At 50.0% G+C, this 24,800-nt stretch overlaps 1 protein-coding gene across 3 annotated transcripts in view; it reads right to left on the bottom strand.

Moving 5' to 3' along the window:
* The window catches only part of UPF1 (UPF1 RNA helicase and ATPase), a 382,560-nt gene that overhangs the window by 140,829 nt on the left and 216,931 nt on the right, over positions 1-24,800 (bottom strand). For 2 of the 3 annotated variants that reach the window (XM_086947037.1, XM_086947035.1), the window contains exon 17: positions 5,270-5,441. In XM_086947037.1, the coding sequence (XP_086803163.1) occupies positions 5,270-5,441 (172 nt within the window). The remainder of the gene's footprint in view (positions 1-5,269; positions 5,442-24,800) is intronic. The other variant, XM_086947036.1, reaches the window with a different exon arrangement.

Below are 24,800 nucleotides of genomic sequence, written 5' to 3'. Positions count from 1 at the left end.
CACAGCCACAGAGCCAGACACAGCCACAGAGCCAGACACAGCCACAGAGCCAGACACAGCCACAGAGCCAGACACAGCCAGAGCCTCACACAGCCACAGAGCCTCACACAGCCACAGAGCCTCACACAGCCACACACAGAGCCACACACAGCCACACACAGAGCCACACACAGCCACACACAGAGCCACACAGAGCCACAGAGCCACACACAGCCACAGAGCCAGACACAGCCACAGAGCCAGACACAGCCACAGAGCCAGACACAGCCACAGAGCCAGACACAGCCACAGAGCCAGACACAGCCACAGCCACAGAGCCAGACACAGCCACAGAGCCAGACACAGCCACAGAGCCAGACACAGCCACAGAGCCAGACACAGCCACAGAGCCAGACACAGCCACAGAGCCAGACACAGCCACACACAGCCACAGAGCCACACACAGCCACAGAGCCACAAACACAGCCACAGAGCCACACACAGCCAGAGCCACACACAGCCAGAGCCACACACAGCCACAGAGCCACACACAGCCACAGAGCCACGCACAGCCACAGAGCCACACACAGCCAGAGCCACACACAGCCAGAGCCACACACAGCCACACACAGCCAGAGCCACACACAGCCACAGAGCCACACACAGCCACAGAGCCACACACAGCCACAGTCACACACAGCCACAGTCACACACAGCCACAGAGTCACACACAGCCACAGAGCCACACACAGCCACAGAGCCACACACAGCCACAGAGCCACACACAGCCACAGAGCCACACAGCCACAGAGCCCCACATAGACAGAGCCACACACAGCCACACAGAGCCACACACAGCCACACAGAGCCCCACACAGCCACACAGAGCCCCACACAGCCACACAGAGCCCCACACAGCCACACAGAGCCCCACACAGCCACACAGAGCCCCACACAGCCCCACACAGCCACACAGAGCCCCACACAGCCACACAGAGCCCCACACAGCCACACAGAGCCCCACACAGCCACACAGAGCCCCACACAGCCACACAGAGCCCCACACAGCCACACAGAGCCCCACACAGCCACACAGAGCCCCACAGAGCCACACAGAGCCCCACGCAGCCACACAGAGCCCCACGCAGCCACACAGAGCCCCACGCAGCCACACAGAGCCCCACACAGCGCCACACACACACAGAGCCACACACAGCCACACACACACACAGAGCCACACACACACACAGAGCCACACACACACAGAGCCACACACACACACAGAGCCACACACACACACACAGAGCCACACACACACACACACACAGCCACACACACACACACAGCCACACACAGAGCCACACACACACACAGCCACACACACACACAGCCACACACACACACAGCCACACACACACACACAGAGCCTCACACACACACACACAGAGCCACACACACACACACAGAGCCACACACACAGAGCCACACACACAGAGCCACACACACAGAGCCACACACACACACAGAGCCACACACACACACAGAGCCACACACACACACAGAGCCACACACACACACAGAGCCACACACACACACAGAGCCACACACACACACAGAGCCACACACACACACAGAGCCACACACACACACAGAGCCACACACACACACAGAGCCACACACACACACACTTACCCAAAATAGTATACAAATGGGTTTACAATGGACATTTAGCAACACTACTAGTGCCTTAAATGTTTAAATCGACGGGATTCAAGCGAAAGTACAAGCACTGGCAGGAAAAATAGAAAAGAGGAAGAAAAATGACTGATCTAGAAACAGGCAGAGTAGAGAGGAAGAGGGGAGAATAAAATGTAAAGAAAACGGATGAAAAATAAACAGGCCTTGTGCGTCTCAGTTCAAAACTCGGAATGGGCTACCATAGGGAAGGTTAATGCGCCTTTTGCTTAGTGACGGACTATAAGGTGCAGTGAGATAGTTCCCATGGTCAGTGTGCAGACAGTAGAACTATTAGTCTGAAAAGTCACGTGTTTAAATGTAATGAGATAGTTAAGGAGGATAACGCACCGGCTCCAGTGATTGTTTTTAACTGTGTACCCGGACGGGTCTGTGACCTCTAAGCCCCCAGGAGGTTGATATGTCGGAGGAGGGATTAGGTGGTGGCTTGCTACTGTGTATCCACCGGCCCTGCATAGAGCCTTCGGGGGCATGGGGAGCGACTGCATCTATGGGTCCTGAGTAGAGCCACCGGGGTTTGCTGCTGTGCATCCATCGGCCTGCATAGGGCCATAGGGAGAGGGGGTACTGTGCATCTATGGGTCCTGCGTAAAGCCCCCAGGAGGTTTATATGGTGCAGCCATCGTTCCTGCACAGAGCCCCCGGGGGCCCGCACTGTGCATCCATCGCTCCTCCACAGAGCCCCCGTGCCCTGCAGCACCTCTCACCCGACCATACACGGTGTGACGCGGGTTTAGCTGTAAATCACTGACGTGTAAACCGCGCCGGGCGAATCGAAAATAAGGAAGGAAAGGCGAAAAGAATATGGCGCAACAAGAAATCAACGGGATTCAAGCAAAAGTACAAGCACTGGCAGGAAAAATAGAAAAGAGGAAGAAAAATGACTGATCTAGAAACAGGCAGAGTAGAGAGGAAGAGGGGTGAGCAAAATGTAAAGAAAACGGGTGAAAAATAAACAGGCATTGTGCGTCTCAGGTCAAAACTCGGAATGGGCTACCACAGGGAAGGTTAATGCGCCTTTTGCTTAGTGACGGACTATAAGGTACAGTGAGATAGTTCCCATGGAGGGGGTGCGGTGGGTCGAGAGGACGGACGTACAGTCTTACATTTTGTGAGCCCGTAGCCAACCCACATAATTCCACACTACATACATCCACTCCAAACCAAAACAAATGGGTAAAAGCCATTGTCATTTACTACGCCAATAGCTCGAACTCACAAATGCGAGACCTATTGCAGTGCAAATGCTTGTTATCCCTAATGCTGTTCTCCTCCTTGTGCCCTGCGTTCTACCTTATGACGTTATAACCACTTAGTGCTTTACTATCTTGTGTCTTGGATATTATGAAATCATGTACCTCTTGTAAATGTATTTGCATATTCACACAATTTGGGATGTATGACGTTACAACGCATGCTTTTACCACTCATGCCGTTACAACGCAGTTTTTACAACGCATACCATTACAACGCATAGCGCTTTGGGGTGCTGGATAGTGAATAGTTTAATTTACTATTCCAACTCCAAGGCCCGTGGATAGTAGGGAAGGTGTTGGATAGTAAATTAAATCTATTCCCTATCCTAGAGCGCCCCCCAGCGCAATGCGTTGTAATGGTTTGCGTTGTAATGGTTGTGTCGTAATGGTAGTGCGTTGTAAAAGTTTTGTTGTAAAGGCTGTTTACCCACAATTTGTAATGCGCTTCGAGACTCGGGTCTTGCGATTGTATTTGCACATTCACACAACTTGTAAAGGGCTCTGAATCTCGAGTACGGCTAGCGGTTTATAAAACTCAAATAAATAAAATACAAAGCTACTGAAAAATGCAACGCAAAATTCCCATTCATTAGCGATCGTGGGAGTCCAAACATGTTATCAGTCTAAACCAGAACTACATTTCCCGCGATGCACGGCCTGGTACAGACAATGCTAAGACACAGTCCTGAAATGTTTGTGACTCTGTATAAGACAAGACTCCGTATCCTAGACCACAAGAAATAAATGGGCAATGCAACAGACTGGCATGAAATGTACATATCCTCACCACCTTCCCAGTCTCCAACATGAATACAGGGCGTCCCTACACAACATTCACTCGCTAGTCAGAGTTAACTGCCTCAGACTAAGTGATGTGACTTGGGGTATGCTGGGAACTGAAGCCTTGGTTAGACTTCTAGCTACTATATGACAGTTATATACTACGAATCCCGGCAGCCATTGCGACGGTCATGCTTCAGATCGCTCCAAGCGGAATGACGCACCCAACGCTTGAGCTGATGGGAAGTGTAGTTGTGCGTCACACTAGTTCCGTTACAGATAGCCAGCTGCGCACTCAATGTCCCGGCATTCAATTCGGCGGACGACGCACCCTGGGTACGAAAAGGAGTGGGAATAAGGGAAAGAGGGGAGGGGGCTGCTGGACCTTACCGGTGTGTCGAAGGAGAACGCACACTCGTCCTTGTGCATGCGGTCGCCAGCTTTGGGCACCCGAATGGTGGGCAGCACGGCCACTAGCGCCTCGCTCACCTCCGCTATGGCCTCGCCTGCTTTACACCTCTTCCAACTGTCACAGGAGCCGGCGGGACGCACACGGGCACGCAAGACAGTCAGAGCCGGGAAGGGGGAGGTGCCTCCCCGCGCATGCGCTGCTTCTCGAAAAAGGTACGGTGCCTGCATTCAAATTATCTACTGGCGCGAGGCGCGGATTTGAGGGTCATACCGGAATTGGTAATCCAGGGGCAGATTTTGCGGATTGACAGAGTATGTGCCTTTAACTGAAAGACACTCTTGGCACAATAACAGAACACCAAAGATGGATAGAGGAACAGTAAACCCAACACGGAAGACCAACAAGCGCTCGCCATGTCTGTAAGCCCCGTCCTTTTGCGATTGGGGGGCGTGTTTTTCTTTCTCCCCTCTTCTCCATTGGCTGGAATGTAAAAAACTGGCGTATTTTTGACTGTTGCTTTTACATTCCAGCCAATGGAGAAGAGGGTAGAAAGAAACTAAAAAACACGCACCTCAATCCGAAATAGATGGAGCTTAGAGCGAGAGAATGACGTCACTGAGACCTCTTCTCCAATGGCTGGCCGCCGTTTAGGAGGCCAGCCAATGGAGAAAAGTGGCGGGGCTTAACCTCGCTACTCAGTCATTCAATCTCGCCAGCAATACTGCGCATGTGCGCAGCCTACGCTAGCCGAGACATAAAAACATCAACAGCACATCAGCACTGGCAAAGAAACATTTTAAGGCACTATAGCAGTGTAGTTGGGCATATCTAGAGCAGCATAAATTAAAATAAAGCATTTAGCGACAAGTGGATGGCACAGTTTGTATTTGAAAGTGATCAATGTTTGTAACCATGTCAATATTCTTCCTTAGAACTGCTAGGCAACCCAAATTATCAAAACTAGCGATTTCTTAAACAGAGTTTAGAGATTATGGGCAAAAAGATCGAATAATATTGTGATCTCCATAGACAAAAAAAAATTGAAGCAGAAAAATTGCTGAATGCTAAAATATTATAGAAATCGTACATTTTGAGACTGTACCTGGTAGAGTTTTGTATGCAATGACCCACTGAACTGCATGTACTGCACCAGGTAAGACCGCTGTCCCTCATATGGAGTAATGATACCAATCTGATCTGGCTTGGCACCTGCTTTCAATAACTTTGTAGTGATCTTTTCAACATTTGCAGCTTCCGTTCTAAGAAAAAAATGGAAAATGTTTATTAAATCGTTAACTACTAAAAAGCACATTCATTTAAAAAGTGACAATTCTGAAGCAATAATTTATTGCAAGTAGCGTCTTGAGATGTACCACATCAAATAGACTGACCAAATGTGATTTTTCCATCCGCGTTCCAAAAAGCAACGTTTTTCTGAACTAGACATATCAAATTACTGTTGAGATTTTGTAAACAAGAAGACTTAGTACATCTGGGTTGTGTAAAATACAATACTTTTTTTTTTAAGTTTGGTGCCAAAAACCAGTGTATGAATGTATGCGTAGGATACTTTGTTTCAGGTTAATCCATTAAGTTAAGACATTCTGGAAAATATGCATTGCAAGAACAATGACATAAAAATAGCGTTGAACTGATATGGCATCATAGAAGACCTTAATCTACTTTGTCTTGCAAAAGTTACTACCTGCAACTACGCTACTCCTGCCGGGAGGTTCTTAAAAATAACATCGCCTATAAAAACATCATGGTCGAGGAACTGGAGACCAGACTTGTATCAAAGTAGTGACTTACAGAAGCTCCAACAGAAGAAACTTGGCTTCGTTTTTTGAGTGCAGTAGAATCAGGAATGGAAGACCTCCCATTCTGAGTAAGGCTAAAACAGAATAACTGCATGGGATTTAATTAAGGCTTCCTGTTTTCTATTTTGACTGATTTTAGAGATCCATACAGACAGAAAAAGTGTTTTGGTCTACATTTATTTTTGAAAATGGAAAAATATAGAAAATGTGGCTTCTTTAGAGTGACTTTCAATATTCAGTTTCATCAGTTCCAAGCCAACCTCTTGGCAGATAAATGGAATGGGCTGTCAAAAATGAGATTTCCTTAATTAACAAGTCAACATCCATTTGCAGTAAAATGCTAATATTTACCTGAAGGTTTATTGTTATGTTAGACTTGCCTGCTTAATTTGCTAAAGCATGATAGGCATCAAAGTATGAGAGCGCGTTTATTAGTTAAATAAATGTGGAAATATACAATTTAACAACTTAATTCTTTCACAGAAAACAAAATAAATATGGATAAATATTGATAAGGTGGCAAAAATATATATGGATAGAAAAAAATGTAAAACAATAAAATAAATACCATGAAACCAGGAACCTTAGATTTAATACAGAATAATGAGGTTTAAGCGATTATCTTCTCTAGACTTCGTGATCAATCTGAAAGTAGCATTGCTTTTTAGCTGTCGTGCACAAGACTCAGGCCCCACAGTTAGAAGTTTTTTGTGCAACGGTCTGATACTACCTTAGGAAATCTCCTGCAGCTGTTAAAACCTGAAGGGGACTTAGCTAAACGTGAGAAAAAGGACATTAAAAATAGGAAAACAGTTCATAAATTCATACTTGTGTGACTATCACATGGTTCTGAGTGGGTTGTAGCCACACCACCTCGGCTGGAAAAGGAACCTTTTATGTATCCTATTACTGCATCTGCCTGAGCAACACCTGGAAAATAAGAGGTGCCTGCTAGTATTTTAAAGAAATAAGTGTCAGAGGCACTAGGAGCAATTAGCGCTAAAAAGTACAAGTGAGATGAGGTTTAAGATGCAAATGCTCTTCAGAAAAGAAACCTGGAACTGTTACGGGGTCAAAAGACTGTGTAATACGCCTTCTTTAGGCTTTACCTGTCGGAGGTCATATTCACTCACAGCACACGTCCACAGTCTGCTACTTTGTTTCAGTTGCCTCATCCACCTACTTTTCAATAACGCAGGTCTCTCATGTACAATGACTGTCGCTCAAAAGGTGTGTGCAATTAGGACTCATAAGCCCAACAAAAAAGGAAAAACGAATTCTCAAACAAAAATATCATCTCAGGACAGGCCTTCTTGTAATCTGCAACACAAAGGTGATGGTTGAAAAGCTTACACATTTTTCAGCCAACAGGCAATCGCTAGGACCGCATTCCAATTCTGCTTTTTCTACTATGCCAATCCAGCTGAAATGAATTCAAGCATTCTACCCCTTAGTAGCAATGAATACCTGGATTGTGAATCCTGTATTCAAGCGTTTGGCATCTGATACAAGCCACACACAACAATAAATAGCCTTTCCAATAGGAAGACATGTGCTTCTCACACATTTCACTGTACATTTATCTGACTTAAGCCATTTGAGGACAACTTCAGGTTAATATTGGTAACTTGGTATAAACTTAAATACTGCAAATAAAGAGATTTTATTAATGGCAATTTTGGGCACTCATCTTCAGAAAGATGGAAGGCACAGCGGGATGCTTGCAGAAACAAGTTAGTTACAAAGCTCCAGTGTTGTTATCTTTCAGATTCAGTCAATGATGCGAAGGTCCATTTACCTCCATAGTTAAACATACTTCAGATTTCAAGTGTGAATTAATCAAATATGCCAGTCCTGTAGGTGAGGACGCCTAACCTCATGTTTTATCTCAAATATTTACCCTTGTGCATGGAAGTTGCAGGTAATTAACGTTTTTGTCACCATTTATTCATATGCCGCAGTCAGAACACCAGGCAGTACAAGAGGAAATGGCATACAAACACCATAGTGGAGGGTGGGAAATGAGGCTCATTCTATTGGAGTGGGTGACAAAGAAGGAGTAGTTTCTGTCCTGTAACTCCAGTTCTGTAGTAGGGGTATCTCTGTTATAGTCATAATCTAGTGAATAGTCCCACCCATGTGCGTGGACCCCGGCAATCAAAAATAATCTCTTAAGTTGTCAAAAAAATGCAGAACTGCAAAGACACTTAAGAGAGAATTTAAAGACAAATAATGCAGCCTATATCCACAGGCTACACTGTCCAGTACTTCAACTAGAAATTCCACCCAAGAAAACCACTCAAACAGCACAGCCTGCCCAGTTTCCTCCATAGAGAAACTTGCCTCTACCAGTAAAAGCCTCTGGAATGATAGAGAGGAAGGCATGGACAGACAAGCCCCATAGGCTGCCATTATGTGGCTTAAATAGGATACTGTGCCTTTAAGAGAACTTTCCAGAACTTCCCAGAATGCACAGCAGGTCCCTTTTACTTTCAGTTCTTTTTGAAGGCGTAACACGCCAGACCAGTCGCATTCCTTACATGAATATCTTTCTCCACCGGGGAGGAGGGCGGGCGCTTATGACTATAACAGAGATACCCCTACTACAGAACTGGAGTTACAGGACAGAAACTACTCCTTCTGTAGTAGGGGATCTCTGTGTATAGTCATAATCTAGTGAATAGAATGGCAAGCCCATCCCCACACCAAAGCGGCGGTCGAGTAAAGAGAAATAATACCACTATTGTGCGAACAGATTTCGCAGCGAAGCCTGCCCAACCTGAGCGTCTGCCCTGGCATCAGTGTCCAGGCAGTAATGCAAAGGTATGGACCGACTTCCAAGTGGCCGCCTTGCATATTTCTGCAATTGGAACATTACGGAGCAAAGCTGTCGTGGCGTCTTTGCCCCTGGTGGAATGAGCCTTAGGTTTTCCTCCTACGGTCTTATTAGCTTTTTGGTAACACAGCTGTATGCAGGACACAATCCATCTAGAGATGGACTGCTTAGAGGTAGCAAGACCCGTCCTGACCGATCCATAATTGATAAACAACTGGTCTGACCTACGAATATCTTTGGTTTTATCCAGATAAAATGTCAACACCCTCCTAACATCCAGGGAATGCAGAGACCTTTCCGCTGGAGATGAAGGATTCTCAAAAAACGTAGGCAAAGTTATGGTCTGGTTGACATGAAAATCAGAAATAACCTTGGGAAGAAATTTAGGGTGAGGACGCATAACAACCTTAGCAGCATGAAATACAGTATAAGGTTCTTGGCAACACAACGCCTGAATTTCACTCACCCTGCGGGCCGATGTAATGGCCACGAGGAATGGCGCCTTACAGGACAGGTGCTGCAACGAAGCCTTATGAATAGGTTCAAAAGGCTCCTTCATCAACCTGGACAGCACCACATTCAATTCCCATGAAGGCGAAGGAAGCCCGTCAGGAGGGAATACTTTCTTCAAGCCTTCCAGAAAATCTTTGATCACAGGGATCTGGAAGAAGGAAGTCTGTGAAGGGCATTTCCTGTAGGCAGTCAATGCCGCGAGATGAACCTTAATGGAATGAACATTAAGGCCAGACTGTGCCAAATGTACGTCGTCGGATCATAGTTCTTGGACTTGCACCAGATACAGAACCTCTTCCACTTATAAGCATAGGAAGTCCGAGTGGAAGGTTCTAAGCGACCTTCCACTCGGACTTCCTATGCTCCTTCAGTATGTCCATGCAATCTTCGGGCAGATTCAAATGGCCATATTGCAGGAGCCATGCCGCCAAACTCAAAGATGAGAGGTTGGGGTGCAACATCTGCCCCCTGAACTTCGTGAGAAGGTCCGACCTGCACAGCAGCCGTATGTGAGGAAGGAGAGACCGGTGAAGCAGGTCCGTGAACCACCACTGCCTGGGCCATTCCGGGGCAATAAGTATCATCCGCGCCCTGGACCGGGTCAGCTTGATGAGCAGCGCCGAAATCAGGGGAATGGGTGGAAAAGCGTACAGAAAGCTGTTCGACCAGTTGATCCATAGCGCATTCCCCAGCGTCCCCTGCTGGTAGTACCTGGAGGCGAAGTCTCGGCATTTGCTGTTTTCGGCGGTGGCAAACAGATCTACGTCTGGAGTCCTCCACCTTGCGAAGACTTCTCCTAGTACTTCGTCGTTTATGACCCATTCGTGGTTTTCCTGAATCAGTCTGCTCAGTGCGTCCGCCTGAACATTCTGTACACCCGGCAGATGGGTAGCCGTTATCGTCAGTCCTCTGGCCAGAAGCCAGTGCCAGATCGCCTGCGCCTCCTGCGACAGAGTGCGTGATCTCGAGCCCCCCTGCTTGTTAAGGTAATACATCGTGGTCGTATTGTCCGTCTGTACAAGCAGAGAGTTGGTCTGGAAGGACGGATGAAAGGCCTTCAGTGCCAAGTGAATAGCTCTGAGTTCCAGGAAATTGATGTGATACGTGGACTCCATCGGGGACCACGTTCCTTGAATCTGTGTCTCCGGAGTGCGCCCCCCCAACCGTGGAGAGAAGCATCCGTCACGATAGTCTGAGTGGGAATGTCCTTGTGGAAGGGAACCCCTCTGAGGAGATTCTCTGCTGAACACCACCACTTCAGAGACTGAAGAGCATGCAGAGACAGTCTTATCTTGTCGTCCCAAGACCCTTTCCTCTGATCCCACTGATCCTCCAAGCACTCCTGCAACGGTCTCATGTGCAGTCGTACGTGTGGCGTTAGGAAGATACAAGAGGCCATCGATCCCAGTAGAGAAGACACCGTCCTCACTGTTGTAGATGGAGTGGTCATAAGAGCCTGAGCCTTCCGAAGGAGTGATAATCGTCGCTCCTCTGAAGGAGACACGCTTGCTGACAGCGTATTGATGGAGGCTCCCAAGTACTGAATGCACTGGACCGGAGTCGGGACAGACTTGGACATGTTAATGTGCAGCCCCAGCTTGTTCAAGAGAACGCACGTCTTCTGGAAGTGTGCTTGAGCTTCCGAGAAGGAGGAGGCCTTGATCAACCAATCGTCCAGGTGCGGGTAGACAAACACCCTGCTCTCCCTGAGGTGTGCTGCTTTCACTGCCATGCACTTCGAGAATGTTCTTAGCGCAGACTTCAATCCGAATGGCAGTACTGTGTACTGATAATGATTGGCGCCGACTTGGAATCGCAGGAACTTCCTGTGTTTGTGTGCAATGGGCACATGGAAGTACGCAACTTGTAGGTCTATAGCACATAGCCAGTCTCCCTGTTGCAACTGAGGATAAATCTGATGCAACAACAGCATGCAAAACTTCTCTCTGCGAATCCACTTGTTTGCCTGTCGCAAATCCAGAATGGGCCTGAACTCGTTCTTGTCCTTCTTGCGAACCAGGAAGAACCAGGAGTACAGACCTCTTCCTCTTTGAGACAGAGGTATGTCTTCTATCGCCCTTTTCCTTAACAGGATATCGGCCTCCGCCTGGCGCTCGCGTCGCTGACACTGTGCGCTGACCGGAGGGATTGGAGGCGGGCTGGTGAACCGAAGACTGTATCCATTGCAAACAATATTCAGCACCCACTTGTCCGGAGTAATTTTTCTCCACTCTGCCAGAAAAAATTGAACGCTTCCCCCCCACCGGAGTGGGTAACGGATGCAGGGGAAGTAAGCGCTCAGGGCCTAGACCCGGCCGGGCCTTTGGTCGCTGCTGCCGACTGTTGGCCGCCTCTGCCTTTCTGGCGCTTCTGGAACGGTCTTCGGAACTGTTGCTGCTGCTGCTGCCCCGAAGTTTGGCCACGCCCTCTGCCCTGTCCACCGAACCGTCTCTGGAACGGTGATAAGATTTCTTGGTATCCTTGGGCTTTTCCAGACCCACAGCCGTGAGCGTTTCGGCCTCCGCCTTCATGCGGGCCATTTTGTCATCTGCATGTTTTCCAAACAGGGTTTCGCCAGGGAATGGTAAATTGGCAACCCTTTGTTACGAGTCAGGCTTCAGTGACGTGAGGCGGAGCCAGGCGTGTCTTCGCTGGTTAACTCCATGGCAGTAACCATGCGCCGCCAGGAGGGAAGAATCGGCTGCAGCACTGATGACCTGATTCGCCACCAACATCCCCTCATTCAACATCTCTTGGAAATCTCTCTTCACGAGGCAGGTGTTCTACAAACTGCTGGAGGGATTCCCAGAGGGCTCGGTCATACCACCCTAACAAGGCTGTGGCACTCGCCGCTTTCATGGAAGTCACCGATGTCCCACAAACCTTCCTCCCCGCCGAATACAGCCATCTAGATTCCTTATCTGGTGGGATTGTGGATGACGGAGTGGTGGCATGCTGCTTCCGAGCCGCCCTCACTATCACCGAGTCTGGCGGAGGGTCCACCCTCAGAAAAGCCGGATCCGAGTCGGGAGCCCGGTATTTCTTCTGGAGTCTCGAGGGGGCTGCCTTAGTCACCGCCGGGGTGAGAAACCGGTCCATGGCCGAATCCTCCAGGCCCGGCACCAGTGGTAGTAATGGCCGTGACAGATGTTTCTGGTGCAGCGTCTCGAAGATCACCGATGTTTTGGGCGTGAGCACCATCAACGAGATGCCCAACTTCGCGGCACCCCTCAACAAGACATCATGGAAGGACACAAGATCGTCAACCGGTGACACCCTTGTCTCCGGCGACCCCGACAACGTCGGTGAATAGTCCCTGGTCTCTGAAGACCCCGTATGCGAACGGGACGTGCGCCTCCTGTGGCGTCGTCTCGACCGCGTGGATGACCTGTTTGACTCCGCGATCGCTCCCTCCTCCTGGAACGAGATCGCGACCTCCCAGTTCGTGGACGCTCCACAGGTCTCCGCGGAGGCGTCTTCTGTGGCCTATCCTGGGTGTTCGGCTTAGGCGTCCCCTTAGGTGGTGTAGGGAGAGGAGGCAGCGACACTGACCTCGGCGGAACAACAGGAGGTACCTCCGGCCGAGGGACGGACCGAGGCGGAGGTGGTGGTGGCCGTGATGGCGAAAGCGGTGGAAGAGGAGGATTGTTGGGAGGAGTCTCCTTAGGTAGAGGTAGAGGAGGTGGGGGCGTCTTCGGCCGAGGTGGTGTATAAACCACCGAGTACACCAAGCCTGGTGACTTCTTCGGGGGAGGGGACTGCGAACCAGCCCGTCCAGTCGGTGATCGCCGTCTCCGGCGTCCACCCCAGATCCAGCGTGACTTCTGGCGCCAGAACTCCTTCTGCGCCGCTTAGGAGAGTTGGAAAGTCTCCAATTCTGATCTCTTCCTTCTCGACGCCGAGCGTCGCTTCTCCGGCGTCGAACGTCACCTCCGTGACTCCGGCGTCGAACGCCGCCTCCGCGACATTGAGTGCTTCTTCCTCGACGCCGAACGCCGCCTCCGCGACGTCGAACGTTCAGTCCTCGACGACGAGCGTCGACTCCTTTTCGACGTTGACCGCTTTCTCGAGGTCCTCGACGTTGAGGAGCCCCTCGACGCCGTCCGTCTTCTCGACGGCGACTGGCGGTATCGCCTCGACGGCGGGCGCCAACGCCTGCCGCTCTTTCTTCGACGTCGATGGCTCGACGCTGACGACGACGAAGAATCCGTCGACGGTGATCTCGACGGCGGCCTACCCAGGCCCTTCGACGTCGATCCTTCATGCCGTCTCGACCCGGAGCCCCGGGGAGATGGGGAACACACCGTCGTCATCCCTCTCGACGTCGTCGATCCAATCGACGTCGACGGAGACCGGGACCTTTTGCTGGGCTTCCTGCCTCTGGAGAGCCCCCCAGAGGCCTCAGCAGAGGCAGAGGGAGCCTTCCCAGCCTGCCCAGACCCACCTGCAGCCAGCAGTCGTCTCTCCTCTAGGCCTTGAAGCCTGCTTTTCAGCCTTTCCCTCAGGGTCCTTGCTGAAAAGGTCTGGCAGATGTCACATTCTTCAGGGGCATGTGCAGCAGGGAGACAGAGGATGCAGACGTCGTGTGGATCCGACTTGGACTTCTTCCTTCCACATTCTGGGCACTTGTCGAAGAGAGCAGGCATTTTAGAGCCCTAAAAAGCCTGAATAAATACACAGAAGTGAAGAAAAACACCAAGCACACAAAATGAAACACTTTTAAAACACCAAAAGTGCACAAAATTCCAATAAACCCTTGAAAAAGGGAGAGCTCAATGCTCCAGGGTCCTGTTAGCAGGAGCCGGAATAAAGAACTGAAAGTAAAAGGGACCTGCAGTGCATTCTGGGATACTGTGAAGTTCTGGAAAGTTTTCTTAAAGGCACAGTATCCTGTTTGAGCCACATAATGGCAGCCTATAGTGCTTGTCTGTCCAGGTCTTCCTCTCTATCATTCCAGAGGGGTTTTTGCTGCTGAGGCAAGGGAAATCTGGACAGACTTTGCTGTTTGTGGATTTTTGGTGGAATTTCTAGTTGAAGTACTGGACAGTGTAGCCTAGTTTTATAGGCTGCATTATCTGTCTTTAATTCTCTCTTAAGTGTCTGCGCAGTTCAGCATTTTTCGACACCTTGAGATTATTTTTGATTGCTCCGGGGTCCACGCACATGGGCGGGACTATTCACAGAGATCCCCTACTACAGAACTTGTGCTGTCTTATTTATTAAAACGTATTGGGCTGCCTGTCATTGCAATCAGGGATAAAGAGACAGAGGAGAGAGAGACAGAGGAGAGAGAGAGAGAGAGAGAGAGAGAGAGACAGAGGAAGGAGAGAGAGAGACAGAGGAAGGAGAGAGAGAGAGACAGAGGAAGGAGAGAGAGACAGAGAGAGACAGAGACAGAGACAGAGACAGAGAGACAGAGAGACAGAGAGACAGAGAGACAGAGAGACAGAGAGACAGAGAGACAGAGAGACAGAGAGACAGAGAGAGAGAGAGAGAGAGAGAGAGACAGAGAGAGAGAGAGAGAGAGAGAGAGAGAGAGAATATGGGAGTGTGAAAGTGAGTGAGACAGCTTTATGGGGGATGGTGGTGGTTAGCACCAACAGTTTTTAAATTAAAAACAAACTTTGAAAGTGGGCCTTTCTTTAAGGCCCTTGTGTTTCAAAGGAAAGAAAATGACTTCTTTCTCAACAATATGTGCAACAACCCTTATGTTCATTCAAGTCGGTGATGCTTTCACGCTTTACTGCAAAATGCATGGTATGTGGACTCCTATTTCCTGAGAGTGATTTCTTTTCCCAGATGATGTGTTTCTGAAGTTTTGTTTTTCGTTTAACATATGAATCTTGTATAGCAACTACTGCAAACTGAGCTGCCTTTAGGTTTAGGAGTGAGTTCCAGAGGTGGCTGAGTGGTAATGATAGCATGCCTGAGAGCTCTATGTGTGCGTGGGGTTCTGTGTGTGCGTGGGGTTCTGTGTGTGCGTGGGGTTCTGTGTGTGCGCGGGGTTCTGTGTGTGCGCGGGGTTCTGTGTGTGCGTGGGGTTCTGTCTGTGTGCGTGGGGTTCTGTCTGTGTGCGTGGGGTTCTGTCTGTGTGCGTGGGGTTCTGTCTGTGTGCGTGGGGTTCTGTCTGTGTGCGTGGGGTTCTGTCTGTGTGCGTGGGGTTCTGTCTGTGTGCGTGGGGTTGTGGGGTTCTATCTGTGTGTGTGTGGGGTTCTATGTGTGTGGGGTTCTATGTGTGTGGGGTTCTATCTGTGTGTGTGTGTGTGTGGGGTTCTAACTGTGTGTGTGTGTGTGGTGTGGGGTTCTATCTGTGTGCGTGTGTGGGGTTCTATCTGTGTGTGTGTGGGGTTCTGTGTGTGTGGGGGGTTCTGTGTGTGTGTGTGGGGTTCTGTGTGTGTGGGGGGGGTTCTGTGTGTGTGGGGGGTTCTGTGTGTGTGGGGGGTTCTGTGTGTGTGGGGGGTTCTGTGTGTGGGGGGGGTTCTGTGTGTGGGGGGTTCTGTGTGTGGGGGGGGTTCTGTGTGTGTGGGGGGTTCTGTGTGTGGGGGGGGTTCTGTGTGTGTGGGGGGGTTCTGTGTGTGGGGGGGGTTCTGTGTGTGGGGGGGGTTCTGTGTGGGGGGGGGGGGGGTTCTGTGTGTGGGGGGTTCTGTGTGTGTGTGTGTGTGTGGGGGGGTCCTGTGTGTGTGTGTGGGGTTCTGTGTGTGTGTGGGGTTCTGTGTGTGTGGGGGGGTTCTGTGTGTGTGTGGGGTTCTGTGTGTATGTGTGGTTCTGTGTGTGTGTGGTTGTGTGTGTGTGGTTCTGTGTGTGTGTGTGGTTCTGTGTGTGTGTGTGTGTGGTTCTGTGTGTATGTGTGTGTGTGGTTCTGTGTGTGTGTGTGTGTGTGTGTGGTTCTGTGTGTCTGTGTATGTGTGTGTGTGTGTGTGTGTGTGTGGTTCTGTGTGTGTGTGTGTGGTTCTGTGTGTGTGGCTCTGTCTGTGTGTGGCTGTGTGGGTGCATGTGGCTCTGTGGGTTGCTCTGTGTGTGTGTGTGGGTGCAAATGCAATAGGTATCGCATTTGCGAGAGATTAAGCTATTGGCGTTGTAAATGACAATGCCATTTATTTTTCTGTTTTCAAAACCAACACATAAATAAAAATGTTGTCATTTACAATGTCAATAGCTCTAACTTTTGCCAAGGCGAGACCGTTGCATTGTAAATGCTTGTTGAGTAAGTGGTTGAGGGCTCGTGGCTCTAGGATAGGACAAAGGCCCTTGTCCTTTTTCTGGACCAGAAAGTAGCAGAAATAATTTCTGGCACCGGAACCCTCTCTATAGCTTCCTTGGCCAAGAGTCATGATTTCCTCCTGGAGCAAAGTCAAATGATCCTCTGTCAGCCAGTCGTAGGACGGAGACATGGCGGAAGGGGTGGTCTTAAAGGGGAGGGAGTAGTCTCTCTGGACTATCTGGAGAACCCACCTTTTTAATGTAATGCATTGCCAGTAGTGGAGATCATCCTGCCATGACTGGATGCCCATGATCTGGAAGGGCGAGAGAGAGTGTTTGTAGGCTGAAGCTGCCGGGGTGGTGGTGACTTGACCGGTCTTCAGGCTGTCCAACCCACGTGGTCAGAATTAACCGTGCCCTCGGCCACACAGGGGTTAAGGAACTTGCACTGCTAAGTGGCTGGGATACGGCTAGCACGCTGAAAACAACATCCATACCCACGAAAGGCAGACTGGGAACATGCGGCCATTAAGATGGCCAAGGACTTGGCCGTAGTCCATGAGTCCTTAAAGCGCTCCTGTCGTGTCTGCCTTGTCGCCAAAGAGACAGGTGCCATTAAAGGGCATGTCCATGAGCAAGGCCTGGACATTCCACAAAAAGCCAGATGTTCTCTGCCAGGTGTGGCATATAATAGCCACCATTGATGAAATCTCTCTGCCCAGCGAGTCGGTCGCGTCTAAACCACACATAATGACGAACTTTGCTGCATCTCTCCCATCTGATACTGCTTGGGAAAGGATGGGCCGGGCCTCCTCCCGCACCTGTGGCAGCACTTGTTCAACAGTTTCCCCACAGAGATTGGGAATAACGGCCCAATAAGCATGGGGTGTTTACAGACTGGAATGCAAAGCTGGCGGAAGAACCCTTTTTCTTGTCCCAACTGTCCAGCCTCTTGGATTCCCTGTCTGGGGGAGTAGAATGGAATGTGCCATGGGATGTAGAGGCTTGGAATATCAAACTCTCCTGGGTGGGGTTTGTAGTTAAGAAGTTTTGGTGATGGCGGAGTTTGAGTTTGAGTTTGAAAGTATTTCTTAAGCGCACGTATACCAGCGGCTTCTTGGCGCTATCCTATTCACAGGATCCCCTGTGCTGGGCTTGGACCATGTTCTCAAAAGGATGTCCGTGAGTGCCTCATTAAATGAGAGCAAGTGTTCCAAAGAGGAAACTCCTGGCTATAGCACCCATGTCAAAAGGTTAGTCTTAACCTCCACTAAAGGAAGCTGAAGGTAAAGGCCCTCTGCGCCACCATAGCATAAGATGCTCCCTCCTCCGTAGCCATGGTAGGATGAGAAAGCATGCCAGTATCTGGAGAAGTATGCAGTACGCTGCTGTTGGACCTGGGGGCTCCAAGTCACATAGGGTAGCTTGGCACAAGTTGGAAGGTCAAACCCAAAGGCAAAAGTGTTAAGCTTGCGTCGCACCCTCACACTAACGCAGCATCCATCCACTCAAAAATTACGCTACACCACTTCTTTTTAGGAAAATGAGCCGTTTATAAAAATAATATTATTTATCTTATTTTTCCTGTGTGTCAACTTGGTTATTGCTCAAATCAAATATTTTTCCATTTGCACTTTTACATAAGTTAATTCTCCAGCAATCAATTCACAGAATATCGTTACCTAACTCTCTGGGGACACCCCGGCCTCCTAAAACTGGTCTGGTACTTTGGTAGCTGATTGGCTAAGGCTACATTTTCAGTTCTTTTTACATAATGAGGTAGATAGGCTGCTAAGTTTTGGGCCTAGTTGGGCCTATATCCTTTTTTAGCCTACTACTAATGGTTTTAGGCACTGCTATATATATATAATTTACCGTGGGACTCCCGCCTCGACGACGGGGAATGATTCAGGCATGTGAATCTATGAAAGATACCCCAATACTGGATAATAGTTTCTTACCTGTCGGTGTAGTTTTGCAGCTTGATGATCTTTCTGGATTCACTATGCTGTGCATATTCCGCGGTCTTGTGGTTGGGTCCGGCGGATTCGTAGTCTTTTCTTTGTTGTTTTTTTTTTTTCGTCGCCCAGGTGGGCGTCGGCGTCACCCCTCCTTGGGTGTATTTCCGGTGACGTCGGCATGCTTCCTGCGGAAGCTCCCACCCTTGGGCGCCATCTTCCGATTCTTTTTTCTGTGTTTCTTTCGTCTCCGAAGTGATTGCATGTTCTATGTGGGTGAAACTTCTTTTAACCGCTTTGTATATAAAGTAATTTCTGCTTTTTTTTTTTGACCACCTCTTTCCTCTTCAGCCTCATCTTTCTGGCGGAGGTGGGTGGGTTGAATTGGTGAATCCAGAAAGATCATCAAGCTGCAAAACTACACCGACAGGTAAGAAACTATTCGTTTTGCAGCGTGAATCTTTCTGGATTCACTATGCTGTGCATAGATTTTGTAGCGGTTTCTCATTTCTGTGGCGGCTGGGTGGAAGATGAGCTTTGGTTTTTGAATATGTGCTGGAGCACCTTTTGTCCGACTTGTGCTTCTTTGTTCATCTGAACATCCACGCAGTAGTGCTTCGTGAATGTGTGCACCGAAGCCCATGTTGCCGCCAGGCATATGTCTTGTATGGGTGTATTAGCCAGGAAGGCTATTGTAGCACCTTTTTTCCTAGTGGAGTGGGCACGTGGCCCCTCTGCTAGTTCTTGTCCTGCCCGTTTGTGGCAGAGTTGGATTGTTTGCGCGATCCATCGTGCAATAGTGTTCTTGGTTACAGCCGTTCCCATGAAACTGTTGGCGAATGACACGAAGAACTGCTTTGTCTTCCCGTGTCCCTTTGTCCTCTCGATATAGTGCATGACCGCCCTTCTGGCGTCTAGGGTGTGTAGGGCTCGCTCTGCGCCATTTGTTGGTTTTTGGAAAAAACTTGGTATCTGTATGGACTGGTTCACGTGGAATTTGGACACCACCTTTGGCAAGAAGTGTGGGTCGGTCCTCATCACAACCCGGTCATTGTGTATTTGTATGTATGGTTCCTGCAGCGTTAGCGCTTGAAGTTCGCTTACTCTGCGTAAGGACGTTATTGCAACCAAGAAAGCTGTCTTCATGGTCAGCATTTCTAGTGAGGCCTTGTGGAGTGGTTCAAAGGGCTCCTTCATGAGTTCCGTCAGGACTATGTTCAAGTTCCATGCCGGTGGCGGCACGCGCTTGGGTGGTGCGATCCTCTTCACTCCTTCCAGGAATCTCTTCACAACCTGTGACGTGAAGAAACTCCTGCCCATCTCACCCCTTGTGTAGGCGACTATCGCTGCCAAGTGGACTCTTAAGGAGGACGAGCTGAGTTTTTTCTCCAGTAAGTGAGTGAGGTATTTTAGCACTGTGGAGTCCTTCATTTTATTGTGAAGTCTTTCCTTCCTGCACCATATTGTGAATCTCTTCCACTTTGCCACGTAGCACTTCCGTGTGCTGGGCCTTCGTGCCTCCCGAAGGACCCTGAGGGTGCTCTCTGGCAGCCTCAAGTGTGCGAATTCTATGTCCTCAGGAGCCACGCCACTAGGCTCAGGCTCTCTGGCTCTGGGTGCAGTACCTCTCCGTTGTGCATGGAGAGCAGGTCTTTTCTTCTGCCGAATCTGTGGGGTGCACTCTGTGCCATCTCCATGATCTGCGAGTACCATGTCTGTCTGGCCCACTGTGGTGCGACCAGTATCAGGGTCATGTTGCTCGCTCTGCACTTGCTCAGTACTCTGTGTATCAGTGGTATCGGGGGGAAAAGCGTATGCAAATGTCCTGCACCAATATATCCATAGGGCATTCCCAAGGGACCCCTCTTCGGGTTGTCTGGATGCGAAGCTTTGGCATTTGGCATTCTGGCGTGTTGCAAACAGGTCCACTGATGGCGTTCCCCACGTGTTGAACAACCACTTCGTCTCCTGAGCATTGAGCTCCCACTCGTGGGATGTCGATGTCTGTCTGCTGAGCCAGTCTGCCTGAATGTTCTTCTTCCCCGGTAGGTGTATGGCCAGTAGGTCTATCCTGAGGGGGATGGCCCATCGCCATATCTCCTGCGCCAGTGTCGAAAGCATTGTTGACTGTGTTCCACCCTGCTTGTTGATGTAGAACATCGCTGTGGTGTTGTCTGTCTGCAGTAACACCCTGTGCTTGTACAGTCTTGTTTGGAAGGCTTTCAGTGCAAGGAAGATTGTTTTCAATTCTAGGTAATTGATGTGCTTTGTCGCATCTGTTGGTGTCCACAGACCCCTCACTTTGAGCTCCTCCATGTGAGCGCCCCATCCCTTCAGGGAGGCGTCTGTGGTGATGGTCACTGTTGGTGTTGGGGGTGTTAGAGGCTTTCCCTTTGTTATGTTCTCCATGGTCCACCATGCCATTTCCTTCTGCACTGCGTGCGTCACAACCACTAGATCCTCCCAACTTCCTGAAGCTTGTGACCATTGTTCCTGGAGCCATTCTTGGATGGGTCTCATGTGAAGTCGTACATCTGGTACCAGGTGGATGCATGATGCCATCATGCCAAAGATCTTGCTCGCAGTCCTCACTGTCCGAGCTTGTCCCTTCCGGTAGAGGCGAGTTTCCCTCACCCGGGGCCCTCGCGTCGCTGGGGAACACCCTGCCCTGTAAGGTGTTGATCTGTGCCCCCAGGAAGATCTTTACTTGTTCCGGTTCCATTGACGATTTTTTCCAATGGATGGAGAACCCCAGGTTCATCAGCGTGCTCGTCACTGTATGTGCGTCTTTCCTGCATTTCTGGTACGAGTTTGCTTTCACTAACCAGTCGTCCAGGTAAGGGTATACGTGTATTCCCTGCCTTCGTAAGTGCGCTGCGACTGCAGCGAGGCACTTTGTGAAGACCCTCGGTGCTGATTTTAGGCCGAAGGCTAGTGTTGTGAACTAGTAGTGGCTTTCTCCGACCGTGAACCTGAGCATATGTTTGTGCTTTACGTTCATTGGTATGTGCAGGTAGGCGTCCTTGAGGTCTATCGTGACCATGAAGTCTCCAATCTGCAATTGCGGTAGCACCTCCTGCAGGGAGGTCATTTTGAATTTTTGTGTTCTTATGAATGTGTTCAGGAACCTGAGGTCCAGAATAGGTCTCATTGTCTCGTCGACCTTTGGCACGAGGAAATACGTTGAGTATATTCCCCTGTTTCTTTCTTTGAAGGGAACCCGTTCTATGGCCTTCTTTTGTAGGAGCTCTTTTGCTTCTTCCTGAAGCCGCTGTAGCTGGTCGTTTTCTAGTGGCTTTCTCCTTGGTCTCCTGCTTGCTGGCCTCCCTTCCAATTCTATGCAGTAGCCGAATTGGATGATGTTTAGTATCCATTTGTCTGATGTGATCTCTCTCCATTCCTGGAGGTAGAATCTTAATCTTCCACCCACTGGTGTTATGTGGTGGTAGTTGTCCATTTTGTCCTGACCCCTTTGTACGTGCTGCCCCCTGGGATCTTTTCTGTGGGCGGGCACACGGATGTCTTCAAAGTCATTTAGAGGCGGGCTGCTGGCCCCCTCTTTTATGCTGTCCTCGTACATTTCCTCTCCCTCGAAAGGACTGGCCCCTTGACTGGTATTGCCAGGACTGCTTCTGCTGACTCGGTTGAGCCTGCGAGTCCGCCTAGTGCGTCTGTTGGAAAGCCTGGTGTGAAGTACCTGGCTGGTTTCCACCTCTTCCGCCGGGCCTCCGTGACTGAGTGCCCCTCTTGTTGCCTCTGAACTGCAAAGCTCCCATGGATCGTGCAGTTTCATTGTCTTTCTTTAGTTGACTGAGTTTTTCGTCAACTGTTGTCCCGAACAGCGTCTCGCCGTTGAATGGAGTGTTCATGATCCTTTGTTGCACCTCTGGCTTGAAGCCCGGGATTCTGAGCCATGCGTGTCTTCTTTCCGTGACACCCATCATCATGAGCCTGCTGGAGGTGTCTGCTCCATCTAGGGCCGTCTTGAGGCAACAATTTGCCGCATTCTTCCCGTCTTCCACCAGATTCTCGGCCTTCTGCCTGGCCTCCTGGGGCAGGTCTTTCACCAGTTTTCCTAGCTCCTCCATGATCTGATACATGTGCCTGCTTTGAGGGCATTGGAATTAGCCATGCGCCATTGGGTCGCGGCATTCCGTTCGATCCTTCTGCCCACTAAGTCCATCCTTTTGCTCTCCTTATCAGGAGGTGGTCCAGAAGTAGTGGCCACGTTAGCCCTCTTCCTTGCTGTGGCCGTGATGATGGAGTCAGCTGAGACCACGCCTCGAATGTAGGCTGGGTCCTTTGATGAATGCTTGTACTTCTTTTCCGTTCTGGGAGTGACTGCCTTTCATGTTGCGGGCTCCCTGAATGCTTCCATCCCCTGCGCCAAGACGCTGTCGAGCATAGGTAGATACTGGCTCCTTGTTTGCGTGGGGAGTAACGTCTTGTGAAGAAAGTCCGCTTTCTGCTTCTCCTCGTCGAGCTTGAGTTCTGAAAGCTGCTGCCGCAGACCTTATCACCGAGTTGTAGGCCCCGATGTCGTCCGGCCGCGATGACCTCGAGGGGTATGTGTCGACCGCCTCTTCCGGGCTCTCGGTGTCGACATCCAGGTAATCCTCCTCCTGTGGGTCAGAGGTGGCCGACTCGGCGTCCAACCTGCTGTCCTCTTCCTCCTCATAGCTGTAACTCTCGTAGGGATTCTCGTCCTCTTCCTGGTCATCGACCATTTCGGCGCCAGGCTCATGTCCCTCGACGTGTTAGTCTTCCTCCTCGACCAGTTCTAGCACGGGTTGCTTGGTCTTGTGGGGAATCGTGAAGGCTCTCATCTTGGCGTCGAAATCTTTTTTCCGCTGCAAGATGTTTTCCATTTCGGCTTCTAGTCGCCGTCTTTTCTTTTCCATCTCGGCCGCGTTGTCTGCGCCGGATTGTTCGGCCCCTCTCTTCGTCGCCTGGCTCGGCGGTGAGATTTTCGGTGCAGAGGACTTGGACGTCGAACTGGGTTTCGGGTCCCTGGACGGCGTCGGGGCTTTAGGGTCTTTCTCCCTCGACGTCGATCGGTCCTTTTCGGAGACGATCTTCGACGACTTCTGCTGTTCAACAGCTCTCGGCACCAGGGACTCCTTCTCACAGGATGCGCTGGGCCTGTGGGTAGCCGCGGACGGCAGATGTCTCTGCGCGGCGCTTTCGGGGTCTGGCCCTCGTTTTTGAGACTCCGAGTCTCTCGTGTTCTTGGGGAACGACGAGTCACCTACCTTATCAGATGTCTTCGTGTAATCGGTCTCTACGACCGTGTAGCTGTCGTCTTTGGCGGCAGCGTTGTCCTCTTCCTCCGAGGACATCCCCAGCTCGTACAGCGATGGTGTCGGGGCTTTTCCTTGGAGGGTGGCGTGCGCTACCCTCTGGCTCTTCCTCACACGAAGGGTCTTCGGGGCGAAGGCGGAGCAGGCGGAGCAGGCGTTGCAGTCCTCGCTTCTGTGGTCTACCGGTAGGCAAAGGTTGCAAACCGGATGTTTGTCTTTCTGCGCGTACTTATGGCGGCAGTTAGGGCAGAACTTGAACGGCGTGTTGTCCATCATCGAGTGTGAGGCCTCCCTGACCGCGTGGACGTCGACGATCGTCGAAGTTCTCGATGATTTCTCCTTCCTTTCGCTCGTCAGTGGTCGGCGAAGTCTTCTGTAGTCGTCTTCTTTGGATATCTTCTCCAATTTCAATCTTTTTCTAGTACTTTCTCCAAAAATGTCTGGAGCCTAACGGGAACGATCCAGACCCGACCGCGGAAAAAAGAATCTGAAGATGGCGCCCAAGGGTGGGAGCTTCCGCAGGAAGCATGCCGACGTCACCGGAAATACACCCAAGGAGGGGTGACGCCGACGCCCACCTGGGCGACGAAAAAAAAAAAAAACCAAAGAAAAGACTATGAATCCGGACCCAACCACAAGACCGCGGAATATGCACAGCATAGTGAATCCAGAAAGATTCACGCTGCAAAAACAGAGTTTAACGCTTTTCAAGGCACAGGTGTGTAACCACAGGGTTTCAGATGAAAGATTAAACATTACATTCAGCTTAATCAGATTAATTCAGAGGATTGACAGAAGACATGCCGTAGTTTCCTTCCCCTTCCACCACTGAAAGAAAAAGGTTAAACAACAATCTCCGTCTTATTCAGCCTGAAGAGAGTTCAGTCACTCTCCTTTTCTTTACTGGTTTCCCCTCAACACTAGTCCTGGTGACTTCTTAGTCTCAGACTCCCCAGTCTTTTCAGACCTGTACTTCCAATTTTAATAACTG

The sequence above is a fragment of the Lissotriton vulgaris genome, chromosome 12 (genome assembly GCF_964263255.1).
Source record: "Lissotriton vulgaris chromosome 12, aLisVul1.2, whole genome shotgun sequence".
NCBI lineage: Eukaryota > Metazoa > Chordata > Amphibia > Caudata > Salamandridae > Lissotriton > Lissotriton vulgaris.
The sequence above is the reverse complement of the archived record's forward strand: the minus strand, read 5'-3'. Positions and strand labels throughout refer to the sequence as shown.